The following is a 17,427-nucleotide window of genomic DNA, read 5'->3' on the forward strand; positions in this document are numbered from 1 at the left end:
ATATTTAATCTGGCATTAACTGTGTTTCTCTGATGAGCCATTTAAATGTATCCTTGTTGTACTACCCATTTAAAAATGGATCTTCTCAAAGTGATCATTCACTTAAGCTCAAAAAAAAAAAATTGGCCTTTGTGCAGGTTTCCATTATGTGAGTGCTAACCAGGCTTGGCAAGAGGTCCACAGAGGGTTGACAGAGCTTTGTCTCCTTTGCTTTATTAGGACTTTTCCAAGCCAACAGAATTCCTGGGTGTGGTTGATGTGATTTCCTGCCTTTTTGCACTGTGGAAGGTGTCAGGGGCACTTCTGAGCATAAAAGTTCCTGTTTAACTCAGGGACAAGATTTTTTGGTGGAGTGAAATCTGGCCATGCAGAGCTTTGCTTGGTGAGCTCTGTTTGGAAAATGCTGCTTTTGACACATCTCTCAGAATCTGTGGGTGAGTAGCAGACACAGGAATGTGCCACCCTCTTCCTGCTTAGGAGAGGAGCCTTGACATGGAAATTCTCCTCAGTGGATGCTCTAAGACTACATTGATCACGTGCCCAATTTTCCCTCAAAATATATTTTCTGTTAATATCTTGACTAATTGTAGATGTTTGAGTTTTAGTTCTTTCTAGACACTTCTTTTTTCAAAATGAAACTTGTACTAGAACAAGTTAGCTGTACCACAGTTTCTTACACCAACCTCATCTTTGCAAGGTGAATTTAATAACTAGTAATTATTATAGAAACAGAATTTTAGAAAATCCCATGAATAAAGTAACAATTATTACTCAGAGTAGTAATTAAAGGGAAATATCTTGACCCTATGCAATTCTTGCAAATTGCGTAGAAGAAATAATGTTCTATTAGAATAAGTTACACCATCAAGAATGAAATTCTTTCCATCTGTAAATGAAAATATGGGATTAGAACAGTTTGTGAAAGCACATTACAGGAACTGAATTTAGATGGGCTTTGTTTCTGAAATCCTTGAAGGTTCAGTTGGAGTTGGATTTAATTTTCCAAGAAATAAAACTATTTAAATACAGTAAATATTTTCCTGGGGAAATTCATAACCCCATAAACAAGCCTGTTCTTGTGGGAATTTCCAGCACTTCAGAGCTGAGTAGGTTACATAGCTTTGTTCTACGTTTTTGGATGCTTTGTCAATCTGACCCTTCGAAAACAAAATGCATCAGCATTAAGATCTTCCAAGCCAAATTAGGAATCAGGGAATTTTAGAGTTAGGCAATCCCTGTCTTGCTCTTAGCTTGAGTATTTCTTACATTTTTACTTCCCATAGTTTTGGTCCTGTCTGCCAGCTCTGTAGTGCAGAGCTACACGGAGGTCCTACACAGGCATACATAGATGAGAAGTAGCCGAGAACGACCGTTTTCCATCCCTGTTCTTTTCCTTACACTGGAAGAAGGGCTAGGAACAAGAAAATTAATCAAAGGGCCAGGTTTCTCCTGAGAACACAGGCTACTTTATTTCACTGAGACATTTGGGATAATGTACATTTTCAGCTCTCAGAGACTTTCCTCTGCCAGTTTGTCACTTGGCCAACAAAAGGACAAAGCTGACTGCCCTTTCAGTGCCTGCTCAAGGCACTCTGGGGCCCGGAACAGTGCTTTCTGCATTGAACATTTCAGAACTGATCACAGCACAACTGGCCTAGCCTGCTGATTTGTCGTGATAGGTGTCTGTAGCTAGGGAGCCTTCTCCGATAAGAAGCGTCAAGAGCTACAAATGGCCTTTCTTTCCCCGAACTCTTATTGTGATTTAATTACAGTTACTGTTCTCTGCGTGAGTTTTTTTCTACATGCATAGACGTGGCCTGACTATGAAGGAAATGGATTTCAGTCATCTTGATCAGGAGTGTAGGAAACGCTTCCCATGGCTCAGTGCCATGCACTGCCGTTTGTGTTTCTTTTATTGCATGAATTACGTAAGACTCTGAGCTCCCTAGCAAAACAGGGCTACCATCACGCAGCCGCTTTCGTGGGATGTCTGTCATTTCCCCCCAAAGGCCTGCAGTGTTATTAGACACAACAGATAAGAGGACACAAAAACAAAGGAAAAGAGAATGGAAGTGACTCACCTGTGGGCTATCAGCTACCAGCGCACAGAGGATGGTGGTGGGAGTCACAATGGCCTGTGACACAGCGGTGCTGCAGCATTGCTCATCCCTCGCCACAGGGTGTCAACCCGGAGGGGGAAAAGTAACCTGGATGCCCTTAAGGCAGAAGAGCCCCAGTTGGAGAAAAACCTTCTTACCAAGCCAGACGAGAGTTCAAATAAAAACCAGAAGCCACATCCCCACACAGTGCCTTTACTTACTGGTAGCATGCTGAGGGCTTTACTTGGACTTCTTTGATTTTTATACTTCTGGTGCTCTGTGTAGATGCAGCTTTATCCCTGAGATCAGGCAGTGCTTTTCCCCATAACTGTCAGCACCCTGCGTAAGCTGTCACTGCCCAAGCACAGGCCTAGCACAAGAAAGACTTTATCTGGTGCACTAATACAGATTTGACATTTTTTTCCAGCTCTGTTCAGGTCACTAATGAAAAGCCTAGGAAGTGAGCACACATGAAATCATTCCTTCCGTACAAGCAGACAGATGGAGAGAAACTCCAGCCTGTTTCCACTCTTTTGTCTTCAGGGCATTTTTGGAATTTCCTTCAGGAAGTGAGGTTGCGACCCAAAGCCTTCCTTACTGAGCAGGCTGCAGTTTCCCACAGTAAAGCTTGCACAGTGATGACATACACTATGAGAAGGTGAGCTTTATCTTCGCACTCCAACTGCATCCTGTACAAGTGCCGTGAAACTTAAAAGCAAGACTGAGCGGGAATGGCAGCAAGAGAGGAAATGGAAGTCAGGCCTTGGGAAGAAGTCATGCATCATGTATTCAAGCAGACGGTCGCAGTGTGCACTGCTGCACCAGGTGGAGCTCCAATTGGTCTGCTTCTTATGTATTTCCTGATATTGCAATAAGCTAAGAATTAAGGTTATGAATTGTATAAGTGATTTAAGCTAATAATTTCACTTATTCTGCTCCAGGTGGTCATGGCAACATTGGCAGGCACCTATTTTTTTTTTTTCTACTTGTATTCCACTAGCAGTTGGGAAAAAAAACCAAAACACATTCGTAGGCATGCTACTGTAAGGATTCTTCTAATGGCATTTCATTGATACAGTGCACACCCATCAAAGATCACAGTATAGAATTCATTTTGTATCTTACATGACCTTGCCAGTGGCAGCATGCATCTTAGGTCTCCACCAACCAGAAAGACATCCACAAAAATAGCTTAATCCAGATGGTACTGAAATCAAGGAGTCATTTCCATGAGTTCTGTCAACAACTTCCATCAACATTACCACACCCAGTGCCAAATCCCCACAGCAGTACCAAAGTACCAGTACTGTGATAACAGAATCTTTACAAAAATCAGTTTATTAATGTTTAGAAGTCAATAAAGCTATGTGCAAATTGAACAACAGAAGTCAGAAACATATTAAATACTATTTTTTAAACCAGGAAAAAAAAAAAAACAACAATTTAATTGCACTGGAAATTTTACTACAAAAGCAATAATTTTTATTTTATTTTATTTTTTTTACAAAATACCACTTCTAGGAGCTGTCCGTAACTGTAAATCAGTCAGTTGCTCTCAGCTATCCCAGATATACCACTTTTGTTATAGTAATACTCTAGGTGCGAAGACTCCTGTATCTCATTAACTTATTTACATTGTACACATTCAACCCCATTAGCACAGGTTAGAAAACCAGAGAAGTCAAAACGATACTGTAAAACAAATACATTCATTTTAATGACAGGCACTTCTCCCATGAAGCCACGAAGTGATAGAATACCGACAGATTTCCTGCAATTATGAACATTAATAAAATGTGCCAAAATGTGTTGCATTTTGTTATGGAAGTGCATTTATCTATAGTCATTTCACTTGAAATCTTACGTTTCTGAAACTCAAGGCTTTCTTTTCAGGCGATGAAACCAATCTTTACTTTTTGCCTTTGTCACCTGACACTAACCTTTGCCTTCAGTTTTTAGCTCTTTTTACCTCAGTAAAAATCCTGCTGCTGTCAACAGTATTTTATTCTAGTAGATTTACTCTCTGTCATCTTTATGAGAGGTGACTTTCAGTTCCACCTCGCATTTTGTCACAATAATGCAGTTTATTTAATGCTATATAACAACATGGCAAACAACGCATGGGGCCAAATGCTGCTCTGAGTGATTCCATGAAATCTGATACAGTCATGGAACTGTTTAAGTGAGTGTAATTACAGAGCCTGCTCTTGGTCTTCAAATGTAATATGGACCACCAACAAAAATTCACAGCTATGATCTTGCTAAATAAAACTCCAACAGCTTTGGACTCTGCAAATAAAACCTTACTATTTAACTAAAAGCTCTGGAAGGTGATGTCAAATTATGGCTGCCCGTGGTATAAATTATACCTGCATGATCTCTTTCCTTGTTATGTGTTAAACAAACACTTCTGACCAACTATACGAGCCATCACTAAACCCAGTACAGAAAGAGCTTTGTGTCAGTGGTTTGCTGCAAGTAAAGGAAAAATAACTTCACATTCTTCTCACAGGGCAAAAAAAAAGAAAAAAAAAAAGATTCATTCTCCCTTTGCCTCTTCCCCGACTCTCATTCTCTTGCACACACCAGGCATCACTTCCCCAAGGCATCAGTCTTTCAGAGTTACTAAGGAGATCTCAGGATATGAATGCGCCTGACAATCCTGAGCTGCCCCAGTGCAAAGACAAAACATGCTCCGGGGAAATGGATTTTCAAGCCAGAACAGCGTGTCCCATTTCTTGAACTCCAGCCTCGCAAGTGCACCATTGGCCTTGTTAGAACTAATGCTACTCGCTCCTCAGCCCAGCACTGCTGCAGCGAGCAGGAGGTGCCTCGGCTCCCAGTTTCAGAGGAAGGCTCTAAACACCTCCACGGTCACTCCTTAAGAAGATGAGGTAACGTTGCCTGAAGACATGATGGTTTCAGGACGGTCGCCTTCCTCCTTCTGTGGGTGGGAGGAATTGTCAGACTTACTCCGACTGAACTCCATCCCTCCGATGATTGGCCTCTTGAATTTAGTCCCCGAGTCTGTGGGGGGACATTTGCAGCAGCACAGGATCTTGATGAAAGCCCTTCGCATTTCTTTGTTAGTTAAGGTGTAGATGATAGGGTTCGTGGCTGAATTGAGCACAGCCAGCACTAAGAAATACTCTGCTTTATACAGGATCGGGCAAGTCTTCACTCTACAGCCCACATCCAGTAAAAGCAGGATGAACAAGGGAGCCCAGCAAGCAATGAAGGCACTCAGGACTATGATCACTGTCTTGAGCAAGGCTAGTGACTTTTCTGAGCTCCTGGTAGCTTTGGTAATGTTTTTTCGAAATGTCAGCCTACGGCTCCTAGTCCTCACCATAGAGTAGATCCTGCAATAGAGGACAACAATAGATAGCAACAGGCCTGTGAAAACTGTGGTGCAAAAGAGAATATAGTGCTTGTGGTAGAGCGGCAGCACTGTGGAGCAGTTTGACAAGAGGCTGATGCAGTTCCAGCCCATGATCGGGAGTCCTCCGAGTATCACAGAGATAACCCAGCAGGCACTGATCAGAAGGAAAGAACGGAAGCTGTTGCTGCCGTTGTGGAGCTTCATTTTCAGCATGGTGATGTATCTCTCAATGGCGATGGCCAACAAGCTGAACACAGAAGCTGACAAGGCGACAAACATGCTGCCCTCCCTTACGAACCACTGGGAAGGAGTGAGGCTGTAAGTTTTGTGTCCGGAGAGCAGGAGGTTGGCGGTGTAAGCCACGCCAGCCAGCAAGTCTGAAAGAGCCAGGTTCCCAATGAAATAGTACATCGGTCTGTGAAATTTCTTGGTTTTCCAGATGGTGAGCAAGACAAAAATGTTCTCTAAGATTATAAAGCAGCAAATGATGATAAAAACCACCGACGTCACTTTTATTCCACTGTCCGCATTCTCATTTAGCTTTCCCGTGTAATTATAGTGCTCTTTGATGACATAGTTGACATCGGTGTTGGCGAGGCTGCTGACCACCCTCACTGGGGCAGTGGTGCCGGAGCTCATGGTGCCAACAGACACGCAGCACAAACCCGTGGTGGCCCCGCAGCTCCCAGCGCTCCTGCACACGCTCACAAGCAGCAGTCCTGAGAACAAGAGGCAAAGCCCGTGTTAGGGGGTGGCAAAAAAGCAGGTAACAAACTAGAAAAGTTCCAAGATGATCTGCTGATTTGATTGTTTGTCAGAATCACAAGTGCAATCACAGAAAAGGCAGTTTTATTCATCTGTTGTGATATGCTTAAAAGATAGTTAGGCATACTAAATAGCTAAAGCCAGTAAGACAACTTTACCTGCGCAGGTAAAGCTGGAGTCAGCAGAGACCGCACTGCTGGACTTATTCCAGCGTGAAAGACCTGAAAGCTGTTCAGCAGCAGGGTCCAGCCTAACTTACTCTTCAGCAGGAAACAGCGCACACACAACAGAGATTTAGAAAGGGAAATGGGCTTGACTTGCTTTAACTGCAGACGCACAGAAGCCTGCAAAGAAATTACTCGACAGGAGAGCTCGATTCGCCTCTGTTCTGAAAGTCTGAACACGTTTCGGGAGGGGCCGGGAAGCAATTTACTGTGCTGAAGGTAATTCAGCCATGTGCAAGAGAGCATCCAGAGCTGTAAACAGGAGAGGTGCCCCGGCCGAGCAGTAGGGGCATGCGTTAGGGAGCTGGGAGAAGTTGAAACAAGTAAATAGCCCGCACAGCAACCTGTTCTGTGGGTCTGACACAAAGGAAAGGAAAAAAAGAACTTTGTGTTGCAAATAGTTAGCATCGTACGCTTTGAAAACGAATACGATTAAGGAATGCAGATGTAGAGGGCACTCCTTTTACGTACGGGCACTTTCTAGTAGACATTTAAAAGGAATTTAAGGTGCGAAATCAGGCAAGAGAAGAGCGTTCAGAGCCATCAAATTACAGCCTATGAGGCGCAAAGCCGGAGGGGCGAGTCCGGCGGCACAGCTCCGCGCTCGGCTGCCGCCCCGCTCCCGGCTGCCGCTCGCCGCAGCCCCGCAGCGCGGCCGCCCGAAGCCCCCCTTCCCGCTCCGCCGCCCCGGGCCGTACCTCGCTCAGCCGCGCCGCGCCGCCCGCATGCAGCCTCCGCATCGTGAGTGCCGTCCAGCGACTCCAGCGGCCGGCCGGGGCTCGGCAGTTTTAATGTTCCTGCGGCGGAGGCTCCCCACCCTTCTTCTTTAACCCCTCCCCGCGTACGAGCTCTCCGCCCGCGGGACCTGCACGCCTTTATAGAGCCCGCGGCTGTGGGCGAGAGAGGGGCCGACGAGGCGGGCCCAAAGGAGGCGGGACCGGCGGACCCGCCGCTCAGTCCCAGCCCGTTCCGTCCCGCGGGACGTCTGCCCTAGCTGCCCGGGGAGGCGGCGTCGCGGTCCCGCTCCCGCCCTGCCCCATGCTGCCGTCTGCCCCGCTCCGCAGCCGGAGTGGCTCAGCACGGAGCGGCGGCCCAGAGGACGCGCCTCGTGCCCCGGCCCGGCGCCTGGCGGACGCTTGAACAACATCTAAGGAAAGCGCGGATGGTGCTTTCTCAGTCTTCCCACTTGGCCGAGTTCGGGGCTAAAATGGGGACACCAGGGCCCGGCAAGCGTGAGGTGGCACCGGCGCCCTTTGCGCCCTGGGGAACCTGGCTGCAGCGGCACAGCCACACAGAACGGGGCTCTGCACCGACTGATGCCAGCACTCGCCCCTGGGTGAGGGATCATTCTATGCCCCTTGCCACCTTGAACACCACTATTTATTGGGTTTTCAACATAAAAAAACAAACAAAAAAAAAAAACAAAAAACAAAAAACACAAAACATCTCTGAATGTTCAGAGAATTCAAAAGGGTTTTGTAAAGAGAAATAAGTTTCAATTTTTTTTTTTTTTTAAACAACAGTAGCAGTGCCATTATATAAAGACTGAGAAAGAAATGAGTTTTTTAACTCCTCCAAAAGCACCCACCTCAGTGTACGTGATTCTTGGTTACCTTGAATTGCTTTTAGTGCAGAAATTTTCCTCCTCCTTTCTTACTTTGTTCTTTTTAACTCCAAATTGAAATGCAAAATAATAGCACGATGGATCAGAGCACACCGTATCAGTCTCTTAGTCCACAGCCCCACACATCTCAGTGAGTAGCAGCAGTCATTACAGGGCAGCAGCTCTCCTCTGAAAGAGACAAGGGCAGTGCTGCCCTGGGAAGAGTCCCCCTCTTCTCACATTTATGTGAATCCTCATGCTTCAGTTGCTCCACGCCTCTCCCAGAATGACTCAATAAATTACACTGGCAAACAGACGTCGACTCTCCACCACCAAGCTAGAAACTTGAAAAGATGTTCAGCCTCCTGAGAGCCTGGAGGAAAAAGTACAGCCGTTAAATTACAACTGTCAGAAAAGGCATGCAAGATAAATCATGCTCGAGGTTGACATATGCATCCCCTGCAACTGCCTGACATACCCTAGATACTGCAAAGCTTTCCCCTTTACTTAGCTAATCTATAGAAAATATTAAATAAAAGCACATTTGTTAGGCACTCTCCTCTATGAAATTTTTCTCTCATAATTTTAAGCAAGAGGGACATAATAAAGGAACACGCTTTAATTAAAGGACAGAGTGACTCAGGGTTTCAACAGCCAGATGTACAAGCTTTCATGTTTGAGTTATTGGTAAAGCAGCTGAGAAGGCTGCAGCCCAAAGAAGTGATGTCCAACAAATTATTTGTCAGAGGTTGTGTGAAATGGCTCGGCAATTTCAGTTTGACTCCTAACAGCTGAGCATCTGTATTACAAAAAGCACTGTTAAAATTAGATGATCACACACATCTGTAGCCATGTTGACACGTAGCAGTAAGGATGCTGAAATAGCACTTTCTCTGCAAAAGCAGTCAAAGCAGCTGATTTTGCTCTGAGGGCCGTGTAAAACCTCAATTCATGCAGATTCATGAGGTTCAGCTGCACAGATTTTAGCCTCCTTGCATGGACTGAATCACACAAACAAGTAAATTCCAGCTGTTCCAACCAACTCTAACAAAAGCACACTGATAGATGTTCATTGAGGAGATTTATGCCAGGATTAAACTTCATCCCAATCAACAGAGCAAGAATTCTTGTCTCAATAACTTCCATCTGCCAGATCCAACGTGAAGGAAACTTGCACTTCCACAAAATATATAGAAGAAATCCAGGGTATATAACGCCTTTGAAAACTGAGAATGTCTACAGTCAGAGAAAAGGAGATGGGACAACATAATGAATACATACTCTATTATACTTCAGTTTCTTTGATGAACAAAAAGTCTTGTTTTACATACCCACTGGCTGCCTGTGATAAGCAGTGTTCTTGTGAAACTACAGGAACTCAGTGCGGTGGGCACTCCAGAATCCTGGCTATTTCACAGGGCAGTGGTGATAGGATAACCCCGAGGAATCTCCATACATTTAGTTTCAGTGTCTTAACCCAAATCACACAACAATCTGATGCAAGTCAAACTGATCATTTTATGACAATGAAACCCAACAAAGCTGTGCGTGCACATCTGACAGACTAATCAGTCCCAAGAAAAGGTACTGATATGATCCTTCACAAATTACACAATTTGCAGACTGTGCTGACGGCTGTCAGCATGTACTCATCCCACCGGCATGGGGAACAACACTGGGAATTTCAGAGTACTTTATGAAGAGATCATTTAAAAAGAAATACAAAGTAAAGAGCCAGAAAATAAGAAAAAACTTATCAATGAAATAATCTCCAGCATTAATCCTGGTAACTGTTAATTGAGGAAAAGGAAACAATGCTGTCTTGCAGAAAAATGCAGTATGGCTATTCCCAAAGCCTGTGTCAGCAGCCTCTGATACCAGCAGAAGATAGCACTCTCACAGTGCTGGCACCACAGGACGACTCACAAGGGCAACAGATGAGTGTGTGACCATCACCCATCCTGAAAAGAGACAAGAAATCCCCACAAGACAGATTTCAAAAGCATTTTTCCCCAACACAACACCCTTATGCACTTTCAAAAATCTTAATCTATCCATGCAGAAAGTCCTTTTATTCACCCTGACATAGCTTAGACCACAAAACAGAGGCATTCCTCTATGGTGTGCCAGGTCAAGAATGGAGATCCTCAGAATGGAATAGTTTTGCTCACTAAGGAAGCACAAAGAGTGGGCAGCAGAATCCCCCAAGTTCCCCTGACTAGAGGAAATTGAAGAAACAATGTAAGAAGTAAGGCATTACAACAGATCCAGAGTTTTGATGCACAGCTGGAACAAACACACTCTATTTTGGATACATTTGTAAATGTTTACATCATACAGCTGAGAAGAGAATGCTATTCTTACTACATGGCCTATCACCTGCACGCTGAGATTATGACTCCTACAGAAATATCATAACTGAATTATTAATCTGAATGAAGATAATGTGGCATAAATCTAGTACAGAGTATGAAAGCAAGGCCATCTTTGTACCATCTCTGATACCGTGAAGCAAGCGTGGTCAGAATCACCTCAAACATAACATTACACAACTGTTTCTAAAGCAGTGCAGACAATCTTCTGAATTAGGATATCTATATGCTACTTTCAGCTCTGTAAGTTTCATCTCAAAGCCAGGTAACTTCTCAGAACTAGGAGACAAAGCACCGGTGACAGTACTCACATAAAGTGCAGGTAGAAATGACAAGTACTAATTGTCACAGGGACAAAAGCACCTACTCGCTCCAATTTCTGTTAGTCACCCAAACAGTTACACACGTTCTGCACATTGTAGCCTGCTCCCATCTGCATCTTGAAGTAACTAATGCTTCACAAAATCTGCCAGAGAACAAAGCACAACTAACTTGCTCTAGGGTTAAAATAGCACCTTAAATTATGTACATGCAGGTAAAGCAACTTAATTATAATATTTTGATATAGCTTAACCCACACTGGAAGAACATGCCAGACAGCTCTGAGAAAACAGACAAAGCACTTTAAGTAAGCATATTTGTATTTGCAAGAAGCAACAAAAACAGAATACAAAATGATTTCATTAGATGGTCAACATGATAGTAAACACAAGTTAGTATTACCAATTTTGATTGTTAATTGGTGTTGACTAGATACTTTGAGTATCCAACAACTTATCCTCCAGTTTAAAATGAATTAAAGTTTAAGTTCACCACTTCTGAAGTTTGAAACAATCCGTTTTTAAGCTATGCTTTCCACAATCCATTTATCCATTTATTTTCTGTTGATATTCATGATGCTCAACAATTCCACATCTTCTTCGCTCAGATTAAAATCGAAGCCTGGGTTTGGAAACAAGCAAACAACAGCAACAACAAAAAAAGCAGACAATGAGAACACTACAAAATGAGAAGCACATATGTGTTAAGTAATAGCATTCCATAATTTTATAAGTTTTTTTTTAAAGCACTTACCAATGTTTTTAAAAGTTTGACATTCATTTGCGAGAATTCGTATTTTACTTCCAGATCATTAGGTAAAGCTTAATCCCAAGCAAAAAGACTTGAAGTCGTTGGTAATCATTGCACTTAAAGATTACTTTACCACTTCACTATTACCACAAAATCCCAAGACACTGATGTATCTAACATTATACATATTTTTTCCATATGTATTAAAATGTAGCTGGAGTGACAGAGTAATGAAACGATACTTCAGCATTCAAAAAAAATTCTGCAATTTATTTTTTTATTCCAGTAAAACAGATCAATCAAGTAAAATCCTGCTATATGTTTTTTGCTGGGATAAACAAAAGATTTAATGGTCATGACAATGCAACTGAACGTGCTATTCTGAAGGAACAGATGTTCTGGCTGAAAAATAAGCAGATTTTGGGCAGACTTCAAATATTACTGATTGGTAATAGTGGAGAAAAGCAGAAAAATAAAACCAAACCACTCATGATAATTTTCCAAATTATTCAATGGAATTTGCCCCTGGTTTATACAGCGTTCATGACGATAATGCAAAAATCTCAAAGACTTGAGATAAAAAGAATAGATACTTGCTGTTTCCTTAATATACACATATTATATAAATATAATACAAAATGGTCTTTTCTTTCTTATTTGATCATCAAGAAAGTCAATTTATACCACAGTGGATGTATGACACTCACAGTTCAGTCTTTTACCAACCTCACCCTGAACCCAAGCCAGCAATTTACCACAAAGTCATCTTGGCAGCAGCATCTTATGGGTACTCAATGGGACTAGTCCAGGAGAACCATTTGGGAAGAACGAATTAACAGAGTAAACAAAACCAAAACAACACAACAATCCTGGCTCTTTTTGTTACCAGGAAATAGAATAATTTTAACATTTCCCCGGTCCCCCTCCCAGTTTCACAGACAAGATAGGAACTTCACAGTAAATCATTATACCAGGATTCTCATCCTGAAATCTCATATAAAAAGTCCTGGAAATATATTTTGCCACAGGAAAAAAAAAAAAAAAAAAAAAATAGAGCAATCATTAATAGGACGATATCCTTACTAACTTGCTCTTGAATTTCTTTCTGGTATTTCAAACTAGAGAATAGTTCTCAAAGGGCTCTGGTAGACAAAGCCCATACAGAGATCACAGAAGATGAATCCTGGGTAACTGTGTACTGAGATTTGGCACAAGTGAATCTGTGCAAGGTTGCTTAGAGATGTACATTCCACATAATGTTGGCCATGTCTACCATGAGTTAGCAATGGTAATAGACAACAGGAAACAGGGTCAGAATCATTTATTTAAATTCATTTAAGACTTTACACTCCTCCTTTTTCAGTGGGTAGGCCCTTACAGAAAGTTACTACTACCCTCTAATGTCCTGGTAATTACTCCTGTGTGACGCTGTAGACAAATAAGCATTGATTAAGGGCGAAGACTGCATCAACTATATCAGAAGCATGGCTCAGGCTCACTTTAAGGCAGTGCAAATACTTGACGTCTCCTTTCAGAAGCACAGACATCTTGTTTGAGGCTGCAAAAAGTGCCAAGAGGCAAGTATAAAGAAGTATAAAAAAAGACTCCCAACACAGCAAGGATGGCTTTTCTGTTGCTTATATCTAACTCTCTGTAGTCAGAGATGTGTTCCTCTGAGCTCCAAAGCTCTGGCAACAATGTGGCACTGTGGACAGACAGTACTGTTTGCCTTCAGTTAGTATCAGCAAGAGCTACTCCACTTTTGTCCCTCTTAATCCTGTAAAGTTAACATCAGCTTTCCTCTCAGTGTCCTATTGCTATTTTGTCAAGAAAATCATCTGGTGTCAAACAGCACAAAAAGAGATGCAGATACTAATGCAACCTACTTGGCTTAGTGGCTCTGTGAGCTTACCAGTGTTGCTGTTTCTTTACTGCATGTGCTAATTGAAAGAATAATGTATTCTGGGGGGACAAGTACAGCAGAAACACTTCTGCACCCCGATAAAAACAAAATCCTGAAGCACACACTTAACAAAATCACTGCCATCACTTTCCAATTTAACATTGTGAGGTGCCTTAATAATCAGAGACATAAAAGACGAAATTCAGAAACAGGCTAGAAAATTACAGATGGAGCCACTCAGAGCCAGACCAAAGCTACTTGGCTGCATACAAAATGGCCTCACCCTTCCACCAGCTTCCCGTTTATTTTTTTCCTTTCCTTGTTTGTTTAAAAGAGTTCTCCTCTGTTGCAGTTTAACCCAGCAGGCAGCTCAGCACCATCAGGCCCTTTCACTCACTGCCCAGCCGTGGGATGGGAGAAAAGGTAAAACTCATGAGTTTTACCTAAAGACAGATTGATAGGACAGAAAAGGAAGGGAAAATGCAGTAATATATTCTCATATTACTAAAATGTAGTAACAGTGTTCAAAGATATTCAAAAGAAGCGGCGCACAATGTAGTTGCTCACCACCAGTGACTGGTGCCCAGCCAGTCCCTGAGCAGAGCAGACCCGCAGCCAACACCCTCAGTTTTATCGTTCATCACCATGCCACACGGTACAGGACATCCCTTTGGTCAGCTGTCCTGGCTGCGTCCCTCCCAGCTCCTTGTGCCCCTGCAGCTTTTTCTGGCAGGGCAGTGTGAGAACCAACAAGTCCTTGACTTAGTGTAAGCACTGCCCAGCAACAACTAAAACATCAGAGTGTTATCGACTTCATTCTCATCCTAGATCCAAAACAAAACATCATGCAGCTGCTAGGAAGAAAATAAACTCTACTCCAGCTGAAACCAGAACACCTTCTATTAACAGTTACAGTGCTCCTGCTAAGAAGGCTGACTGCACTTAGGTAGATAATACTGATAAATTGTTATCTTATTTTAAATAATTGTTTATCTCAACTAGAGAGGATTGCCTCAATCAGTCACAACTGTAAAAAATGTACATATTACAGAAGAAAAAGGGCCTTCAATTTTCAGATATATTTCCCTCTTCCTGCTGTCAAGATGGTAGTTGCAGTGATAAAATACATGCACTGCTGTATCTAAAAAATGGTCATTGTATGAAGGTAAAAGTTCTCTCTCTGGAGAAAACATGCCTTATGCATGTACAGACAAAAGGAGGAATTTCAGCCCTGGGGATGAATAGGCATGGTATCACTTGAAGAATACACACTAGGGATGAATTCTGAGCTTAAAAAACAAACAAACAAACCCACCTTTCAAACATGACTACCTCCCGGGTACTAAACAAAGAAGAAACAAAGAAAAAAAATGGAGTTAACCTACCTCATCTTGTGTCCCACACTTTTATATCTCTACAGTTGGATAGATTTTGCTTCTGTTAGAGAACATTATTCCTTACTCCTACCCTTAAATCTCACTACTGTTCACTTTCCAATTTTTTATTAGTTATCTACACTGTTATCAAAGTTGGCAGTACTTCAGAAATGTTCATTTACGTGATGTGTCATGGTCTTATTCTGTAGCAGCTTTTGCTTAAAAAGAAAACTGTTAACATCATCTTTAATGTCAATGTAGTTGTATAGAAGAGCATGAAATGTCAGTCCACTGAGACTGTCCTTTCAGCAATATGAACAAAACTGAATGAGAATTTGCTCAATGCTCCTAAATTAACTAAGCCTAAGATTTGTGAAGCTGTAGTCAAAGGAAGAAGCTCTAATGATACATTTCAAGCACACAGGAGATAACAGCATTCCAGCCTCCTGGAGGAATTATAGCTTCTGGCAGAAAACAATGGGGATCAGTGATGGCACAACATGCAAAAGAGCACACCACACCTAGAAGATAACACGGATCAACTGAGCCCTAGCACTTCAATAGCTTGTGGTACGTCCAGTTACATTCTGTACATTGTCATACCTAAACTCTGCTCAAGTTCTAAAGCAACTACCTGGTATCAAAGAAATCAGTAGAATAGCTTACAATAAATCAATAAAAATCCTGGGATATAACAGTAATCCTGAAATAACAATAATCGAGTCTGAACATAAAAGGATCAGATTGAAACTGCTCCTTAACAAGTATGCTTATATAGTAATACTGTTTTTATTTGATTATTCTTCTCATTACTCATTGTACTGTTTAGGTAACATTATCTAGATAGAGAAAATTCTGGCTTGATTTCCTAGCAAAAGCTGATGCAAAAGCAAGAGCACATTCTCTTTGACAGATGGAACCATAAAGCCACCCTCATTGTAGCCTTTAGCTTCATCTTTATGTGAACCTGACCATGTAAGCAGAGCATCTTTTCTGTAAGAACACATTGTACAGGTATCAGTGAGGCCAGCTTATTCTGCAGTATCTTGTTGTTTTTTAAGTAATAAATAATACAATAATGATTCAAGAGGCAAATTCAGACAATTTTTCTCTGAAAAGTTTACCATTCATTGGTAAACAGTAAGTTTGTCTGTATCTCAGCCAAGCTGTGTAGCAGCTCTGCTTTGAAGAAAAACACTGCAGGCTTGGGTACATGCCTGTTGTAAGCCATTTCTTGATAAAAAGTAAGGACCTTTGTTTCACAATATGACTAAAGCAGAACAGCACTGGGAAAACTGCCTCAGGAAGTTCACTCACAATATAAATCATAGCCAGACTTTCCATACCTTTCTAGACACAGGAACTCTTAAAATATCAAACCAATGTGACTAGAAGCTCAAGTGGACAAAATACTTAGCAGACGTTCTTCTTAGAACAGATTTGTAAACTACATACACCCGTATCTAATTCTCTTTACACACATATGTATTTTATAACAAAATCAGAGAACAGTCTGTTAATGAAATCTCCTAGACAAATGAAAAGTGACAGACAAGCTAGTTTTCATTTTTAGTGAGAATGAAACTGTAGAATTTCCAGTACGAGAAAACGGTCCATAACAACAAAGATGCCTCTGGTTCTTACTCTAGTTCCTGCTCAACTCTTACCCATGCAGGTAGTACACAGATTTCTCTCAAGGTATTCTTACTTTGTTACAACTACAGGCTTGTAAGTAACATGCATAGAACTCTCTAGGTCAATGTAATTATCAGGCAATAAGACATACCAAATTCTTTCCTGTGATGTTAATATATTGCTTATTGCAGTGAGATCATATTCTTGATGGAGCTTTACACAGTACTGCGCACTATAAACACTATAATAGTGGTATTAACATTTTTTTCCACTCAGCTTTTTCTTCTGTGTATACTGCAACCTTCTAACAAAGTACCCGAAAAATTAATTTACAGCTAACACCTGTACCATATGCTAACAGGCAGCATTTTTTTTTGGCATTCAAAGAAGTGATATCTCCTTATGTTCTTGCTTTACTGGCCTGAGGCAAGGTGATGTCATTAACAGAGGGTTTTGCATAGTCTTCACTGAATTATGGATCAAGATTTTATATGCAGATTTAAGATCTCAGTACACAAACACTACCCTTAAAAAATCTTATCTGTTATCACTCTTAAGGATTTCAGAAGTGTTATCATTAATATCAGACATTAAGCTCACAATTATATTCTTATTGCAACCTTCACTTAATTTAAATTACACGGTGTGACTCACTGATCACTGACAAAGAAAAAAGTTCAAACCTTCATTCACACAATAAGGCTTGGGTCCCAGGAAACATGTCTCCCATCGTGCATTCCATTTAGAATTTCAACATCATCTTCTGCTATTGTAAAATCAAACACCTGTGGGAATGCATATGTAGTTAACACTATGAACACAGAGACCATCAGTAGCATTTCTATCATTTAAAACAAGACTCATTTAAGTTTGAAGGTAATATATACATCTAATTCTAATCTTCTGGAAATTATTTTTAAATTTTGTCATAGACAAACATCATTCTCCATGAGAATGATAGGCTCCACTGGGCTCCTCTACTCTTTTTGTGACTCAC

At 41.6% G+C, this 17,427-nt stretch overlaps 2 protein-coding genes across 5 annotated transcripts in view; both read right to left on the minus strand.

The window, feature by feature from the left end:
* Positions 1 to 3,419: 3,419 nt before the first annotated feature.
* Positions 3,420 to 9,752, minus strand: S1PR1 (sphingosine-1-phosphate receptor 1). Of its 3 annotated transcripts, none has more exons than XM_042873427.1 (2): positions 8,059 to 9,752; positions 3,420 to 6,200 (listed from the first exon to the last, which is right to left on the minus strand). In XM_042873427.1, exon 2 carries the CDS (start codon positions 6,118 to 6,120, stop codon positions 4,981 to 4,983), a length of 1,140 nt encoding a protein of 379 aa, XP_042729361.1. In that variant the 5' UTR covers positions 6,121 to 6,200; positions 8,059 to 9,752; the 3' UTR covers positions 3,420 to 4,980. The 3 variants fall into 3 exon arrangements, with proteins under 3 accessions (XP_042729361.1, XP_042729360.1, XP_042729358.1); XM_042873426.1 differs by having other exon boundaries at positions 8,084 to 8,446; XM_042873424.1 differs by lacking the exon at positions 8,059 to 9,752 and adding an exon at positions 7,169 to 7,268.
* Positions 9,753 to 9,834: 82 nt separating this feature from the next.
* LOC122181138 (uncharacterized oxidoreductase ZK1290.5-like) overlaps positions 9,835 to 17,427 on the minus strand; it is a 44,638-nt gene continuing 37,045 nt past the window's right edge. Inside the window, exons 7-9 of one of the 2 annotated variants that reach the window (XR_006179360.1) lie at positions 17,114 to 17,215; positions 11,169 to 11,387; positions 9,835 to 10,034 (exon numbers count right to left, since the gene is read on the minus strand). Coding sequence is in view for 1 of the 2 variants with exons in the window: in XM_042873430.1 (XP_042729364.1) it covers positions 17,120 to 17,215 (96 nt within the window). In the remaining variant the exon portion in view is untranslated. Of the gene's footprint in view, positions 11,388 to 17,113; positions 17,216 to 17,427 lie in introns of both variants that reach the window. The other variant, XM_042873430.1, reaches the window with a different exon arrangement.

This window comes from Lagopus leucura, unplaced genomic scaffold (assembly GCF_019238085.1).
Source record: "Lagopus leucura isolate 7727_CA_CO unplaced genomic scaffold, USGS_WTPT01 Super-Scaffold_100009, whole genome shotgun sequence".
Classification (NCBI taxonomy): domain Eukaryota; kingdom Metazoa; phylum Chordata; class Aves; order Galliformes; family Phasianidae; genus Lagopus; species Lagopus leucura.

Coding starts and splice junctions, on each gene's coding strand:
- S1PR1 (XM_042873427.1), bottom strand. CDS start 6,120: ATGAGCTCCGGCACCACTGCCCCAGTGAGGGTGGTCAGCAGCCTCGCC.